This window comes from Scardinius erythrophthalmus (assembly GCF_964197995.2).
Source record: "Scardinius erythrophthalmus genome assembly, chromosome: 25".
Taxonomy (NCBI): Eukaryota; Metazoa; Chordata; class Actinopteri; order Cypriniformes; family Leuciscidae; genus Scardinius; species Scardinius erythrophthalmus.
Window position 1 is genome coordinate 4,218,744 of NC_138245.1, and position 18,014 is coordinate 4,236,757.

Here is an 18,014-nt window from a genome sequence, read left to right on the forward strand (position 1 = left end):
TTATTTATTTTTTGTTTGTTTACGCACCTTCATGTTGTTCCAAACCCATATGATTTTTTTTTTTCTGTTGAAAAAGGAGATCCTATAGGCAGAATGTTTACCTCAGTAACCATTTACTTTCAATAAATAATCTTTATAATGAAAGTGTATGGAAAGAAAACACCCCAACCCTGCTCCTGCAGACTTCAGTTCCAGGCCAACACAACTGCTTGTAATTTAACCCTGAAAATCTTGATTCTATCTCTCTTGCTTTATTGAGGCTGAATCTGAACTCTGCAGAACGGTGTTGGCCATTCCTGATGAACCTGATGTGGGATTTCCTCCCTCTCCCAAACCAGTTAAACTGAACCCCACACTGCTGCTGATTCCAAAGATTCCATTGGTCATGTTCAAATGCCATCACAGTGCTAATTGCCTACATCAGTGGTTCCCAAACCTGTCCTGGAGTACCCCCAACAATGCATGTTTCCTTTGTCTCCGTAATCAAACACACCCATATGATAATGAGCTGATGAGTTGAATCATGTGTGTTTAATTAGGGAGACAAAGAAAACGTGCGGTGTTGGGGGTACTCCAGGACAGGTTTGGGAACCACTGGCAGGGCCGGAGTGGGGCCACTTTTCAGCCCGGGAGTTTCAGGCCCAAGACCGGCCCACTTTTTCCATGGTGGAATTCCAAATTAGCACTTTTTCCAAATTGGATAAATGAAGCAAAAGTTTGTATTAATACCATGGTTCAACAAAATAATGTAAAGGTTAAATAATAATTCACTTAGACTTTATAAGAAGCAATTGCGACTTTATTTCACGCAATTCTGACTTTATATCTTTCAATTCTGACTTTATATCTCGCAAATCTGGGAAATAAAGTCAGAATTGCGAGATGTAAACTCGCAATTGTGAGACAAAAAGTTGCAATTATCTTTTAAAATGTTTTATGGCGGAAACAAGCTTCCATACCTCCTGGCCTCCCATCCATCCTCCCTGACGCGTACCGTTACAGTAGAGCTGGCCCAGCTCTCGGTAGGCGGTGCCGCAGTAGCCTACCTGAGAAAACGTTTTGGAAAAGACCGGCTATGGACCCAACCAACTCTATAGGAGGGGAGAACTCCCTGACATGGTACAACCCATGCAGAGGCTCCGCGCTGCGGTTTCAGAATGTGGAAAGTGTGTAGTGTAACTAACGTGACAAATGTGCAAAAAAAAAGAAATCCTCAGCCGGGCCAAAAGTGAAGCGGCCCACCGGGAATTCACCCGATTCTCCCGATTACCCACCCCGGGCCTGACCACTGGCCTACACAACGCTGACAAAAATACACAATCCATTCCTACTCCTAGAGGACCACTTTCCAGAGTTTAGCTCCAGCCCTAATTGAACACACCTGAACCAGCTAATCAAGCAGGCCTTTAGCGTCACTAGACTTCCATGCTGCGTCTCAATTCACCTAATTATACTATGCCCGAAAAAGTACATACTTTTGAGTGTAGCAGAAGAGTAGACAAGCTTTGGGACATACTATCACGTTATACAATTGCGTCTTTAACGGTTGCTCTCTGTCGCATCCAGTCACAGTTAACTGGCCTGTCAATCATCTTCTCAGAGATAAAATCCTCCACATTTAATTTAATTTAATTTCCTACCGTATCGGAGAGAAATACAGTTGCACATTGATCTGCAGCCGCGGATCTTTCATGCGGAGTCTCTTCTCATATTAATGCATAATAATGCATTTAAAAGTTCACGTTGTTGTTGCAGATGAAATATAACACGGATAACATTACATAAATATTTTTATTAGCTAAAATGTTGATTATTAGTCATTTTCAAACCCTTCTACTTAATCGTCAGTCTTGCACATGTTTTGTAGTTTTTTAACACTCTTTACTCGTGTTCTGAACTGGATCCTCCTCCAAAGCGCAATGGGTTGTGGGCAATATTAGCTGTTATAGTGAGCTCGGATCCACACTTCGCCAAAATCATCGGAAATAGTAGACTTCTGGCACACTCTTTTCAACATACTATTCTTTAGGACACACCTATTTTAATCTTGCATACTGTTTAGGATGGAAAGTATGGACATTGAGACGCAGGGTGGATCTGGTGTGTTTTAGCTAAATGCTGTGTCGCAATTCGCATACTATCCATCCTAAATAGTATTCGAAATTAGAATTAGTGTGTCCCAAATCCTAGTAAGTTGAGTATTCCAAAGATACCCGAATGGTCTACTTTTTAGAGTCCAAAGTGTGGATCCGTGCAAACTCTGACGGCTAATATTGCTCCAAACCCATTGCGAGTTGAATAAGGATTCGATTAGAACTACAAACAAAAAACTACAAGCATGGCAGATGTGCGAGTCCGACGTTTGCGTATCGAGGTTTAGATAAAGGGGTTTAAGTGATTAATAATGAGTGTCTAACTTGATGAAAATATATTCATACAATGTTACATTATATTTCATCTGCAACAGCATTGCGAACTTTTGTAAAGATGCGTTTGGTCATTAAAGTCCTCCTGTAGTCAATAATTACTCATCTTTGATCACCAAAATTACATATTTAAACGTTTTTTCCTTAAAAGATTTTCTTCATGCCTTAAAATAGCTTGAATGTAACTCTACTGCCTCATTTAGTATACGCGGTTCTATGCAAATTAAATGCAAATGCTCCCCGCCTCCACTCACTCACTCAGCTCAGAGATCCACTCGTTGACGATCACACGTTGATCTGATTGGTTACAAGGTAGTTTGTGACGTCAGAAACACCAGCGATTTCAAAGCGTGTTTTTGAGACTGTCTTTGGTTCACTGCAGTTTTAAGGAGAAAATACTCAGCAATGCTGTCGACTTATGAATTTACACATGGTTTGTCTTAAAGCACATTAAAAAAACCACAGAGACATAAACTACATTAAAAGCTTGATTTTCACCACAGGGGGACTTTAACTTTTAAATGGATCATATTCAAACACATGAGGAGAGTTTCCGCATGAAAGAGCCACGGTTGGCAAATCAACGCGCTACTCCATTTCTCTGTGATACGGTAGGAAATTAAATTAAATTGAATGTGGAGGAATTTAACTGTGACAAGATGATTGACAGGGCAGTTGAAGGTGACAGGATGAATGAGAGCAGTCCGATAAAGACGCAATTGTGACAAAGTAGTTTGTCCCAAAGCTTGCCTGGTCTTCTGCTACACACTCAAAAGTATGTTCCTTTTCTTCACAAAATCAGTACATACTTTTAGGGCGTAGTATAAGCAGGAGAATTGGGATGCACCAGGAAAGCGGCCCTACGGCAGCAGGATTGGAGACCCCTGACTGACATTACCTTGGTATAGCCTTGGTGGCACATCCTGATATATAACATTACTGTTTATCATGATCTGATCCATCCAAGACATTTCTGAGCTCTGAACTGAATCCATGAAGTCTGAACTTTTGTTGACGGGTGTGATGACTGCAGGGCAGGGTTTGTCCTTAACCAGTTTGGGGGGGGACGGGTCATGATGCAACCTGATGTATATCTGAAGAAGTGTCCCTTCCTCAATGTAAGTGTCTGCCAAAATAATTTAAATAATTATTTGTCAATAAAAAGTGTTATTCATGCCCGTAACACAAATGGTGCATGACAAGTTGTACACTATAGTTATATATATATTGTTTGAATTATGGATTTGAGCAAAGCCCGCACTATAGAAGCAATATTAATGGTGATGCCTTAGCAAACATCACTTATAATGGGGAGGTGTATTCTTGCATAATCTAAGTAAAGGTTTTTGAACAATGGATGGTATTGAAAGATGGATTGGTAAATTCCATTTGTTTTTTGGTTAGCTTAATACATTGATTTGAAAGCAACAAAAGTCCACTGGGCATTTCAGCCCTTTACTCCCTTGTATAAAAGTTTACACTTTATACACAGAAAGAGTCCGTCGTCTCTGAAGCTGTACTGTTTGACTTGACTTGCTCAGTTAACTCATTTGCCAAGAACAACAGGAAAGTAGATACTCAGGAATAGCACAAGTGCACACACACACACACACACACACACACACACACTCAAAACACACCTGCCAGGTGACATACAATGCCTGGGTTCACTGGTGCGTATTGTCACATGATGACAGTTCCACCAGTCCTGGTGGACGTTTCTCCAGACTCCACCCTTTGTAAAGTCACATGGGACAAACTCCTACACAAGCACAAGGAGTGTCAGATATCACAGAGTTTTCTTCAGAATCAGGTGACACATTGAAATTCTGTAGTGATCATTCATAATCGAAACTTGCTGGCTGGATTAAGAAAAAGACGCTGAAGTCCGAAACCCTTGAAGATAGGAGGAACTCCTTTTGAATTACAGAGGTGGGTCACTCCTCATTGACCTGTGATGAATGTAGGTGAGCTTCAAACATTTGTGTATTTCATGGACAAAAGAGGTGGCAACTGCTAAATTTACTAATTTGTCAGATTATACCTTTGGTTCAAGCATATCATTTAGCATTTAACAAGCAGATGAGGCGTTTGAAGAGGGATTTTAGCAGCTTTGTCAGCCGGCGCTCACCTAGTCAGGTGAAGATCCAGTTTGACCACCAGACCTTCCAGGAAGAAGGAAGTCTTTGTGTTCAGAGTAGCATGTCAAATCCAAGTGTCTTAAAATGTCATAAAACTGAACAGACAATCCTGCACACGTTTTGACAAGACAAAAATGCTATTGGTTTCCAAATATTATCTAGATTTGACTTCATTTTTTTAATGAGGCACACTGCACAGCATATAGGGGTCATATCAATGATCTTACAAAGGTTATTTCACTTTCACATTCACGTCAAATTCTTTCACTTTCCAAGGCCTAAAACATTTGGTTTTTGGTTTATCTCCTTCAAAAGGTCGAATAAATAATGAAGACTAAGTAACACCTATATTATTGTTGGTTTGTAAACCAAAAGTCATAAAGAAATTGTCTAGAATTGTGTTTGAAATCGCAGAATGCTTTTTTTGTGTATAGAATATTCTATATTCCCGTATAAACGCACAAGTAATCTGACAGTTGTTGCATGTCTGTCTATTTTATCATCTTTAAAAGTGAATTAATTAGATCCTACTTTATATTAGATATCTTTTACTATGTACTTGCATTAAGTAATTAAGCATGTTATAAAATGTAAGCTGCTTATTTATACATGTTGTTCTGCAAACACACACAAACCAACATTTGCTGTTATTAACTTTGGGATACAGGTGAGAAGGAAGTTTAAAGGTAGGGCTAGGTTTATTTAAAGGGATAGTTCACCCAATAATGAATATTCTGTCATTATTGGGTGAATAATGACAGAATATTCATTATTCTGTCATTATTCACCCAATAATGACAGAATATTCATTATTCTGTCATCATTTATTTCCGCTCATGTCGTTGAAGACAGAAGATCTTCGGAACACAAATGAAGATATTTTCAATATTCTCTCATCATTTTTGTTCATCCATTGAAAGTCCATGCAACCACAAAGTACAAAAAGACATCTAAACGAATATAAACAAGCGGTTTATTCCAAGTCTTCTGCAGAGACACGATCACTTTATTTGATGAGCAAATTTAAAATAGGATTTTATACACATTTAAACAATTTATCAACACACGTACATAGAGCACATCAAATTATGGAAGATCAACCGAGATCGTGGCTGCTCATTTTGGTTGTGTGGACTTTAATCTGTTGAAGGACAGAAATCTTCCAGAAGTCCCCCTGCGGTGAAAAAACACGCTTTCAAAAACATCGCTGGTGTTTCTGACGTCACAAACTACCTTGTAACCAATCAGATCAACGTGTGATCGTCAACCAGTGGATCTCTGAGCTGAGTGAGTGAGTGGAGGTGGGGAGAATTTGCATATTCATAGAATGAGGCAAGGTTTTAGAGTTACATTTAAGCTAGTTTAAGAAATTTTTTCAAGGAAAACATTTCTAAATATGTCATTTTGTGATCAAAGATGAGTATTAAGGGATAAAATTATTGACTACAGGATGATTTTAAGATTCATCCAAAATATCTTCATTTGTGTTTCGAAGATGGACAGAAGTCTTATGGGTTTGGAACAGCTGAAACACTTTATTTTACATTACACAATAACTATAAATTATGCATAATTACATGCAACTAAACCAAACCCTAATCCTAACCCTAGAGTCAGGACATGTAGTTCAGTATTATTACACAGTACTGAATGCATAATTACACTGTAACACTGACACACCTTAATATAAAGTGTAACCGAAACAGCATAAGCAAGTGACAGAATGACAGAATCTTCATATTTTGGGTGAACTGTAACTATATTTGTAATTACATGGAGCTACATTTAATTTAACTACAATATAACAAGTTGGGTCCATTAATTGTTTATAGGTGGCTACACAAGTAGTGTCTGAGAAGTGAATTTAGTGTTTTGTTTATTCCATCCTGGTTACCGTTCGATGCACATGACATCATATTGACATCATACTGTGTGTTCAGGTTGTGTTTTTAATGATTCAATGTTTAGGTCTTGCTTTGGTTATGTCAGTCATTATCAAAGTGAACGATCAAAGGTCATCTTTTGCAGGAAATCTGATATGCAGTATGTTTGATCCTACAAGTATCATTTTACTTTTCATTTCAAAAAGTTGTGTATAGACATTGGTTGTGATGGTTCTCAATATAATTATTCATTCGGTTTAGTAAATCAAAAAGTATCCTCTTTCTGTCTTTATCTCTGGTATATTGGTGTATTGATAATAATGACTTTAGGTTTTTATATTCACCCTGTTATTTTTTTTTTTTTTTGCTGGATTGTAGACTTTTATTTGATGCTTTTCTTGGCCATTGTTTGAGACTGAGCAAGTGAGTGAGACTGGAAAGTATTTTCACTGCTGTGAAGCCAGGAAAGTCAGACATAGAATCACAAAGAAAGAAAAATCACACAGAAAACGTTCAGACTAAAGAATATCAGGATTCTGCAGATATTAACAGCAGGACAAAACACTGCAAGGTAAATTTAGATGAATCACTTTCATGTTAGTAAAAGAAAATGGCATGCACATATTCTGATGCATTAATCCTGTTCTCTCATATTTGTTGTTCTGAAACTATGTTAATCAACAAATGGTTTATATGTATTTATTATATGCATTTTTAAATCTGTGTTGAAATATAAGGGTTAGTCTGTCAGTCGCACCTCTCAGGTCAAAGTCTCTGTTAATATCCGCTGCCCATGTTGGTGTGGCTGTGATTATGTAACACTATTCACTCGATGAATGAATCAGTCCATAAATAGAAACAATACATTGATAACAATAGAGTGCTTTGCAAGTATTCATACAATTTTTAAAGTACACTATGTACCTTTTTTTTGTTTGAAATGAACAACATTTAAATATTGAATGAGTACATCATAAATACATCTTCTGAACTTTGGTTCTTGCCTACGTAATTAATTATTATTTAGGAAACTGCGCACTTTGTCCGTGTGGGATTGCATCCTATCAGTAAATAGGAAAGAAGTTCAGTCAGGTTACTGTACATGTAGAAGGTTTGAAGCCACGACAAATTAACCTCAACCAAATAGAGAAAAGAGAAAGCAACCCAGTGTTCAACTTGTAATAAAACACAAATCAGCATCGGCTTGGTTTTTCATAGTGTCACTAAAAACCAATGTCAGTCTCTAATCTAGTTACTACTTTGATCCATTATCCAACAAATATAATACAAACTGATTTGCAATAGTTTAGTTTCCACCTGTTATAAATAGCAATATTTGCACCTTCTCAGATATCCGTCGTCTTCCATTATTTATTGACTTGCTTATTTTTTGGAGTGAGGGAGTTTTTTTTAAGTTAGATCTTTGGGTATATTTTATTTCGAGAGGACAGTAATAAGGACAGACAGGAAATCATGGGAGAGGAGAGAAAGAAATCAGACCAGGAAAGAAGCTCAAGCCAGGAATCCAACTCACGTCACCTAAAGTGCAACCGCACCACATGCAACCGGAGCTCTTTCCCACACAGCTGTGCCTCCGGCAGGATTATTGATGTCATTAGTGACATTTGCCCTGATAAGGCGATCACTTGTAACCCGGACACACCAGTGTGCCTCAAGAACACACCGAATAGCGAATCCGAACCCACAAAATGACCAAAACAATGTCCCTCGGCAAGCAGTTTAGTAGTTTTATGCTTCAACTGCCATACGTTACTTATAAAAGCCACTTGATAAATGACCATGTGACTTTAACTCCTCCTAGAGTTTTCAGCCTAATCTTCCAAAAGGTTTTGTTTGTCTGTCTAAGCAATGTAAGCATCATAGCCTCGCAATAGTAGAGTGCACTGGTTTTCTCCCAGAAAACACACTCAAAACTCATTTAACACAGGCTTCTTCATGTTGCCACTTGGGTTTAGTCATTTCAAAAAGGCTCAATAAACATCATAAGTAAATAAAACACCTTGTGCACACAGGTGGCTTTGTGGAAATTCATTCAGCAAGATCCTCATAATGCATTATGGGTAGTTTAGTCATTGAGTATGCAGTGTTTGTACACTTGTTATTACAGTACATTTTGGAAGTGAATAGGGTGCTTTTTGATGGGCACCACGCGTTCAATATAGTCTGGATGATGTGAACGCTGTTTTCCGAACTCGGGTTTGCATAAAAAAGGTGGTGAGGTGTACGGTTCATGTGAACTCTGGTACGCTTCACTGCTAAAGTGAACGCACTCTTTAAACATTTGCAGTACATTCACGGCAGACAGACACAAGTGCCGTTATGTGTTGGCATTTTGGAAACAAATTCAAAGGTTAAAAAATAATAATAACAACAAAAGTGAACAAAAGTGGAAAAAAATCCATCCGTTAGCAAAATGGGTTTGCGGCTCCAGGTTGATGACGCAAGGATACCGCGGTTCAAACCCTAATAATACAATGTGAACAGAGGCCAACGGAGGAGGGGGGAAGAAATCAAACTCTGATTCAGATCAAGCAATTGAACCAAGTGTGAAAACACCCTCAGATTACCTGGAATGTCCACTTTAGTTTCGGACACCATAAAGCACAATATAGGCTAACTGAATGGGGGACGATTTTTGACAGAGCCAGCATCTGATGCAACCATTAAAAATGTAATGCTAAACTTTTTTCTTACTTGTAATCCTTTTTAACTAGATGTATAAAATGCATAACATGTAGGCCTATTAGTAAAACTTGGGCCTACTTTGTTGGCCTACTTTCTGGAAAAACCAGCTTGACCAGCTCATCCTGGTTTGACTGCCCAAAACCTGATGTCATGTGACAAAAACAGGAAAGAGATGTGAATGAGGATTCAGTCGGTCTGTTGTCATTTTACATATTTATATTTCCTGGACTGGAAATATCTTAACAGATTGACATTGTAATATCAAGCATTACATGATTTTCCTGACAGATAAAGATAGAACATGATAGGAAATGTAGCCTACAGCTAATTCAGTCAAACTGACAGGATTATTTGTAGCAAAACCACATGACATCACTCAAAATGAACAGGTAGGCCTGAATTAAGGGTATTCTTGATTCTGATTGGTCAGTCGCTACATTCCATTCAGAGGCGTGATCACTGATGACTATATAGATTAGTGGGCGTGATAGATTTTTTTTGAATAGTGTAAAACCCTTGACTGTTACTTTTGATCAATTGAATGCATCGATCCTTGTTGAATAAAAATATTAATTTCATTAAAAAAAATCTTACTGACTTCAACATTTTGAACCGTTATGTACACTTTTAGTTTGTTTATTGCGAAATAACTCCAGATTGTTTCTCTGTCATCCAAGGAAGGCTTCGTTTCCAAAACGCACCTGGAAACAAGATGAAACTAATCAATCACAGAGAGCGTTCGGTGAGCTCAGCGAAACACCAGCATCGAACTCTGTGATTGATTGGTTTCGTTTTGTTTCCAGATGACTAGGAGAAATAGTTCTATCCTACACAATTATTCGCTAACATTCGCTTATTTTTCCACTTAAAAGCTTATTTTACACACTGAATTGCGTGCTAAATTAAGTAAAATTACTGGTAAAAACACACACACACACACACACACACACACACACATTTGGATCGATATTTTTATGTGAGGATCGATCCCACGTCAGTATCGAAAGGATCGATACTTCAGGATCGATCCGCCCACCCCTAATCATCTTCGCTCGTTTGTTTCGTAGCCTACATAACTGCTGCCATCTTGCGTCCTGTTATGTTTATCGATTGCACTGAAAATGAAATCGGAGAACTTCTGTTCTGTACTATTAAGTAAGTTTAATACTTTGGCTAGTAATTATTAAGTAGCCTACTAACTACAGTGATATTGTTGCTGTGTTCATAATTTTTCTAAGACGATTGTTTTGTACTGTAGGCTAATTGATTATGAGACAATAAACAGGTAAGATTTCAAAGCATTTTTTTTTATCTCAAATCAATATCAATATAGGTGTCCCCATAATTATTTATGTGGTGAAAAGCCATGAAATAAGTGATACGGCTGTATTTTATCCTTTAAATGTGCGTCTAGTTTGATTTTTTTTTCAGTCGTTGGCTTAAAGCTGCTTTGCTAGCAACTGTTGTTTTTTTTGTTTGTTTTTTTCTCGCAATAAGTTTAAGTTAGCCTAACGTTACTCATGTGAGAAGTGGCCGTGTAAAATTCGGGATAATGTAGGAATACAGTACAGGTCAGAAGTTTGTAAACTATTTTTGTTATGTTTTTGAAAGTCTCTTGCTCATCAAGCCTGCATTTATTTGATTACAAATACAGAAAAAACATCAATATTGTGAAATATTATTACAGTTTAAAATAATGGTTTTCTATTTGAATATAGGCATAAGTTACTTTAATTTATTTCTGAGTCAAAGTTAATTTTCATCATCATTACTCCAGCCTGCAGTGTCACACGATCCTTCAGAAATCATTCTCATTCTTGGAAACAAGTGTGCTGCTTAATTAGGGCCCAAGCCCTGAAAGGGCGAAGGCCCTATTGTTTCCGTAAGGATTATTTTTTTTTTTTCTTCATTATTTTTTTTTTTGCCTTTTTGCCACTTTTGGGGCCCTTAACATGCTCAAAAACTCTTGAAATTTTGCACACACGTCAGAACCTGCGGCCATCAGGGCCGGGCTGAAGCTGGTACTGGGGCGTGGCAGGGGGGCTCGACAGCGCCCCCTGGAATGGGGTCCGAAAACTTGGTCCATAAATCAAACACGCTTGCATGTAATAATATGAAACTCAGTACACATATAGATCTCATCGGGCCGAACAACTTTCGTGCTCTAAGTTTTACAAAAGCCCAACAGGAAGTCGGTTATTATACGTTGTTTGGAAAACGCATACAATGGAATGTGAAATACTCCTCCTAGGGATTTCATCCGATCGCCACCAAACTCGGTGAGAATAAAGTCAAGACATTGAGGATGAATTCTTGCGAACGGATTTTTGATATCTCGAACGGTTTGGCCGTGGCGAGGAAACGAATTTATGGCGAATAATGGGACACAGGAAGTGTGTTATAACTTCTGCATACATTAACTGATCTTGATGAAACTTCAGCAGTGTGTTCGTTGTAAGAGGCCGATCACATGGATGTGACTATTGTGAGTCAAAGTTATAGCGCCACCAACTGGCAGCAGGAAGTGTGTCACTTTCAAAATGCTTTGAAGTCACCCTCTTAATTTTACCCGATTTGCTTCAAACTTTCTGTGTATAATGTAAACACAGGGCAGATGTAGACCTGTGAAAGGATTATTGATATCTTAGATACTGTTGCCGTGGCAACGCATCAAGTTTTAATATTCTTTTCGGATGCGTTTGAGACTCTTAACATGCTTGAAATTGGATGAAACTCGACAGACACATAACACTTATTAGCCAGTAGACATGTGAAAAGTTTCAGAAACGGGCGTGGCAGGGGGGCTCAACAGCGCCCTCTTGAACAGGGTCTGAAAACTTGGTCCATATATCAAATACGCTTGCATGAATTAATATGAAACTCGGTACACATATAGATCTCGTCGGGCCGAACAACTTTCCCTCTGTCAAGTTTCACGCCAGCCCAACAGGAAGTCAGCTATTATGGGTTGTTTGGAAAACGCTTGCTGTGGAATGTGATGTACTCCTCCTAGAGAATTCATTCAATCACCTCCAAACTCAGTCAGCATGAAGTAAAGACATTGAGGATGCTAAATTGCGGACGGATTTTTGATATCTTGAACGGTTTGGCCGTGGTGAGGAAACGAATTTATGGCGAGAAAAGAGAGACACGAAGTGTTATAACTTCTGCATACATCAACTGATCTTGATGAAACTTCAGCAGTGTGTTCGTGGTAAGAGGCCGATCAGATGGATGTGACTATTGTGAGTCAAAGTTATAGCGCCACCAACTGGCAGCAGGAAGTGTGTCACTTTCAACATACTTTTGACAAAAGTGGGGGGGTTAGTTTTAAATACAGTAAAAAAAAAAATGTTTTTATATTGTTCTCATCAAGCCGGACAACTTTCTAATTTACATTCATTAGCTCAGAGCAAAAGGAAGTCAGATATTTTGGTCTGAATGTGGATTTTTTTGCAAAATCAGCCTATGAATTTTTAGCCACTCCTCTTAAACTATTTATTTTATTCCCACCAAACTTTTTCAACATGATGAAAATACATTAAATATACTAAATTGTGAACGGATAATAAATATCTCAAACGGTTTTGCTATGGCGAGGGATTAAAGTAATGTCCAAAAAGGAAAAACTAAAAGCCTCAAATTTTCTAAAAATGTAATTATATACCATTTATTTCTATATAAAAGTATACAAACATCACAACTAAACATTTTATTTTTTTTTTTTCAATTTAAGAATGAATTTTAAGTTTAAAAACTGCCAGAATGGTTGTTTAGTCTAAACAATACATAAATAAAGTCAAACATAGTGCTATACTGCCCTCTTGTGTTCAAAATCAGGTAGGCCTATTATATCTATATAAAAATATACTAGGTATGTGACGGTGAGAATATTTTACCACCGGTTAACTGACGTGTGACACCGCTGGGGGCTTTTTAATCGCTAACTTAAAAACGAAAGTAAAATATGTTCGTCCGCACTGACATTTATATTGGTTGAGCGAGCGTTTCAAATGAATTCCTATGGAAGTAGGAATTAACTGAAAAACGTTCACTCTGTTCTGCTCGTTCCTCGCCGTGGACGCGCACCATTATGAATGCCCGTGCAGCCATGAGCATTTTAGTTTCATTTTAAAATTAGCGCCTTTCGGGGGGTGGATTGCTTGAAATTATTTTACAAAAGCACCATTTTGTGTTTTATTGCAGCTGTACACAAATATAAGTTAACACTTTGCAGTTTGAATGTCGTCCTGTATAATGACGGAGTATGTTTTTATGTGTCTACTGTTCAATCGCGCCCACGCCACACACACACACACACACACACACACACACGGTTTACTATCTTTGTGGGTACTCTCCATGGACTTAATGGTTTTTATACTGAACAAACTGTATATTCTATCTCCTCACACTAACCCTACCCCTAAACCTACCTATCCCATAAAACTTTCTGCATTTTTACATTTCCAAAAAAACTCATTCTGTATGATTTATAATCTTGTTTACCCATGGGGACTTCTATTTAGGTCCCCACTGTGACACGAGTCCCCATGAGTCTGTGTGCATTCAGGTTAAAGTCCCCACCGGGATAGAAAAACATGAACACACACACACACACACACTCCAGCATTACAATCTTGACATCACAGCCTGTTCATTATAGCCTTAATAAAATATAATAATAAAATAGTCAACCTAACATATAAAAATTACACTGCTCTAAATAGTCAGTAGTACAATTCGTACATTCACAGTAAGCACCGCTCGCTCCACTGTGATGTTTCCAAGCAAATTTTTGCGCATGTGAAGAGGATGATTTTTTCCATCAATATTGGAACACGAGTGAAGAACAAAGCCTATAATAAAGAATAGTTTAGCATCCAAATACATCGCAAATGTTGAAACATTTTGATTCTGATGAGAGGGTTACGTGAGCCCAACACTTCTTACTTTCATTTTTACTTTTACATTAAATTTAAAGGATTTGTTGTGGAATATTTTGAGTGTATCATAAAATCTGAATAATAAAAAAAAATAATAATAAAAAAAAATGAATGAATGAATGAATAAATAAATATATATATGTATATATATATATATATATATATATATATGTATGTGTATATATATATATATATATGTATGTATATATATATATATATATATATATATGTATATATATATATATATATATATATATATATATATATATATATATATATATATATATATATATATAGCTGCGAGCAGCGATGAAGGGCCAAAGCCGGCGGCACCGCCACCCTAAAGGCACCAGGGTTGCGGTGCCACCGGCTTGGGCCCGTAATCGCTGCTCGCAGCTATATTATTTGTTTGGAACCTGTGATAATGTTTTCAGGATTCATTGATTAATAAAACATTCAAAAGAACAGCATAATGGAAATAGAAAAAACAAACAAACAAACAAACAAACAACAAAATAGAAATCTTTTCTAACAAAATAAATCTTAACTATAACTTTTTTATCAATTTAACACCTTGCTGAAAAAAAGCAATATTAATTTCATTAAAAAAAAAGAAAGAAAAAATGACTGGCCCAAAACATTTGAACAGTACAAAAGATTTCTATTTTAAATTAAAAAAAATATATATATATATTTTTTTTTACTTTTTATTCATCCATTAATATTGACAAAATTATCACATGTTATAAAAAAATATTAAGCAGCACAACTGTGTCCAACATGGATAATAAATCATCATATTAGAATGATTTCTGAAGGACACTGAAGACTGAAGAGTAATGATGCTGAAAATTCAGCTTTGATCACAGGAATAAATTGAAGGATATTCAAATAGAAAACCACACTCACTCATTCAGGCAGGTCAGCTACAGACTGATGTTTGATTTTAATGGAAACATGCTGTGTTCTCATGGGGCAAGTTGCCATACGCGTTTTAAATGTTAAAACACTGTTTATTAATTAGACCATTTTTTGGGGCCAAACCATTAATTAGAATGTTTGTCACAACAATAGTTTGAGATTTCTGACTGGTACCTTTTGCATGTTTACGTTCCCATTAATTGTTCTGAGTTTCATATCTGCTTTACTGTTTTCCAGAGATGGATGCGGGGCCGTTTAGCAGGAGACAGTGGGCGACACAGTCCTTGCGGATCACAGCCAAAGAGCTCTCGTTGGTCGGGGGCAAGAACAATGCCATCACTGAGCGCTTTTCCAAGTGAGTGTTATTCCGTTTACTTCTTCATATTAACATGGCTTATCACATGGCTATGGGGAGCACTTGAAGAAAAAAAGTTGTGTTCATTTTTTTGGTGATTATCTTGATGAAAGAAATGTCATGTGTAAGGGTCATAAACTTTTGTTGGTCACAGAGCTTTTCTTCAACAGTAATCAATGGAAAAATCCTATTGACTCTTTGTTGAGGTTACAGATATTGGCTCCATTGCACAACTCTTATGCTTATGGCCCTCAGGTGAAAGCAAGGAGAACATGAAGGTGATGAATGTTTGCAGATAGTGACTGCCAGTAGGGGGCAACAAACTACATTTGGACCAACAATCATAATCTTTCCATCCTTGCTTTCACCTGAGAGCCATAAGCTTTGAACACAATTGTATGGAAGCTTGTTTCCGCCACAAAATAAAAAATAGATAATTGCGACTTTTTAATCTCACAATTGCGAGTTTACATCTCGCAATTCTGACTTTATTTCTCAGAATTGCGAGATATAAAGTCAGAATTGCGTGATATAAATTGACTTTATAAGACGCAATTGCGACTTTATATCTCGCAATTCTGACTTTATATCTCAGAATTCTGACTTTATATCACGCAATTCTGACTTTATATCTCGCAATTCTGAGAAATAAAGTCAGAATTGCGAGATGTAAACTCGCAATTGTGAGATAAAAAGTCGCAATTATCTTTTAAAATGTTTTATTCAGTGGCGGAAACAAGCTTCCATACAATTGTCAACTGAGCAGTGTTGTTGATTAACTGCTTTTCCAGTAATTTACCATATTGTTTTTTTTTTGTGTTTTGATTCACTCTAAGTTTGTGATATTGATATCACTAAATATTTTGTGAGTTGTAACTAAACTACACCAACTAGGCAGTTCCTCGTCTTTCTCTAAAGTGTGTATTTCTTTGCCTTTAATGGCATCAAACAGAGTCATGAAAATAATGGTTTTCAAACAGGTTTTCTGAACACAATCTTCTATTGATAAGACAAATATAGTCCCACACCAAACTCATGTTGTGTTGAATGGGACAAAAAAAAAAAAAAAAATCGAAAATGAGCCACAGTGTTTTCAGAGAATTACATGTTGTCTCTGCTTTTAAACTGAAAGAGGAAGTTGTTATTCCAACACTGGAACATGTTTAGATGGTTCTATGATAATGATACCGTTTTTAACATTTACTCATACTTTTCTTCCCACTCTTTCTTTTCAGATATCAGAAAGCCGCTGAGGAGGCGAGCGCAGACAAGAAAAAATCGGTAACTATTATAAATGTAATGTGTCATTGTGGAAACTTTTATGTAGTTTTTCAATTCACTCTTGGACGTCTGCTAAATGATCAAATGTAAATGTAACCTCATTCCTAACCTGTTTGACTTTCTTCCATGGAACATTTATTGAGAAATGTACTGATATTTCATTATATGAAAAAAAATTCTTTGACATTTCTACTCCTGTGTTTCACCCAAGAAAGTAAGATGTACAAGTTTGGAAATGACATGAGGTAGAGCTGTACGATTAATCGTTAAAAGATTGCGATCTCGATTCAAACACCTACGCCATCTTATTCCTAAATGACAATTCACTTGTATATTAAACCTTTGACAAGTACACACAGAAACATTCAGATCTGTGTTTGCGCTGCCGCTGATCCAGAGAGAACAGTTGTCATGTTTAGGTATGAAAATGATTCACAAACAGTCTTTTCAAACACACAGTATCGTTATTTCTGTTACAATAATGCAAAATATTACAAGTGCTGGGATAAAAGTTCATAGTTCAGATATAAACACTGATGTCTATGTTAGCCATCAAAAAGTAAATCACCTTTTGCACGTAACTTGTTGCTTCTAATAAAGATTGTATCAATTGCATCATTACACCAGTAGGTGGCGACAAGTGACTGTTAAAAATGGGTTTGTCGTTGAATCATTCAAGAGATTCATTACAAAATGCTGATTCATCAAGGAATGAAACAAGTGAAGTCATTGAATCATTCACTTAAACCATTTCTTTTCAATAATCAATTCAAATTAATTAAATGTTTAAATTGACTGCTGCAATTAACATTATGTAAGAATCTTTAGTAAATTACGTTACATATTTTGTGTAGTTGTCTTTTCAGTAGGAGAATCGTGATCTCTATTTTAAACCAAAAAATCTTGATTCTCAATTTATCCAGAATTGCGCAGCTCTAGCATGAGGATTGAGTAAATGATAACAAAATTTTCATTTTTGGTTTAACTTTTTCTTTAAACTTCAGAATCAATCCAAGCAGAACTTTGTCTGTTTCATTTCCTTCACTGTTGAAAACTGAAACGCTACATAGTAGGCATTGTGGTGTAAAGTGGTTTACTGTTAACTCTCAGGAGCTACCCAGCTAACAAAAATATATTCTAAGAACACTTTGCTAACGTTCCTAAGTTATGAAAACCTTATTTCTGAATGTTCTCTGAATGTTCAAAACGTCTTTTTAAAAAATGTCAAAAGTGTTTTTTCTTGGTTATACGAACGTTAAGGGAACATTCCATTTGATCATTTTGCAAATATTATGTAACGTTGCTTTTGAATGTTCTCTGCAGTATATATATATATATATATATATATATATATA

At 36.7% G+C, this 18,014-nt stretch overlaps 1 protein-coding gene across 1 annotated transcript in view; it reads left to right on the plus strand.

The window, feature by feature from the left end:
* Positions 1–4,241: 4,241 nt before the first annotated feature.
* lima1b (LIM domain and actin binding 1b) overlaps positions 4,242–18,014 on the plus strand; it is a 31,197-nt gene continuing 17,424 nt past the window's right edge. Inside the window, exons 1-3 of the mRNA XM_081357851.1 lie at positions 4,242–4,358; positions 15,261–15,378; positions 16,614–16,659. Of these exons, the coding sequence (XP_081213977.1) occupies positions 15,263–15,378; positions 16,614–16,659 (162 nt within the window). The 5' untranslated portion in view covers positions 4,242–4,358; positions 15,261–15,262. The remainder of the gene's footprint in view (positions 4,359–15,260; positions 15,379–16,613; positions 16,660–18,014) is intronic.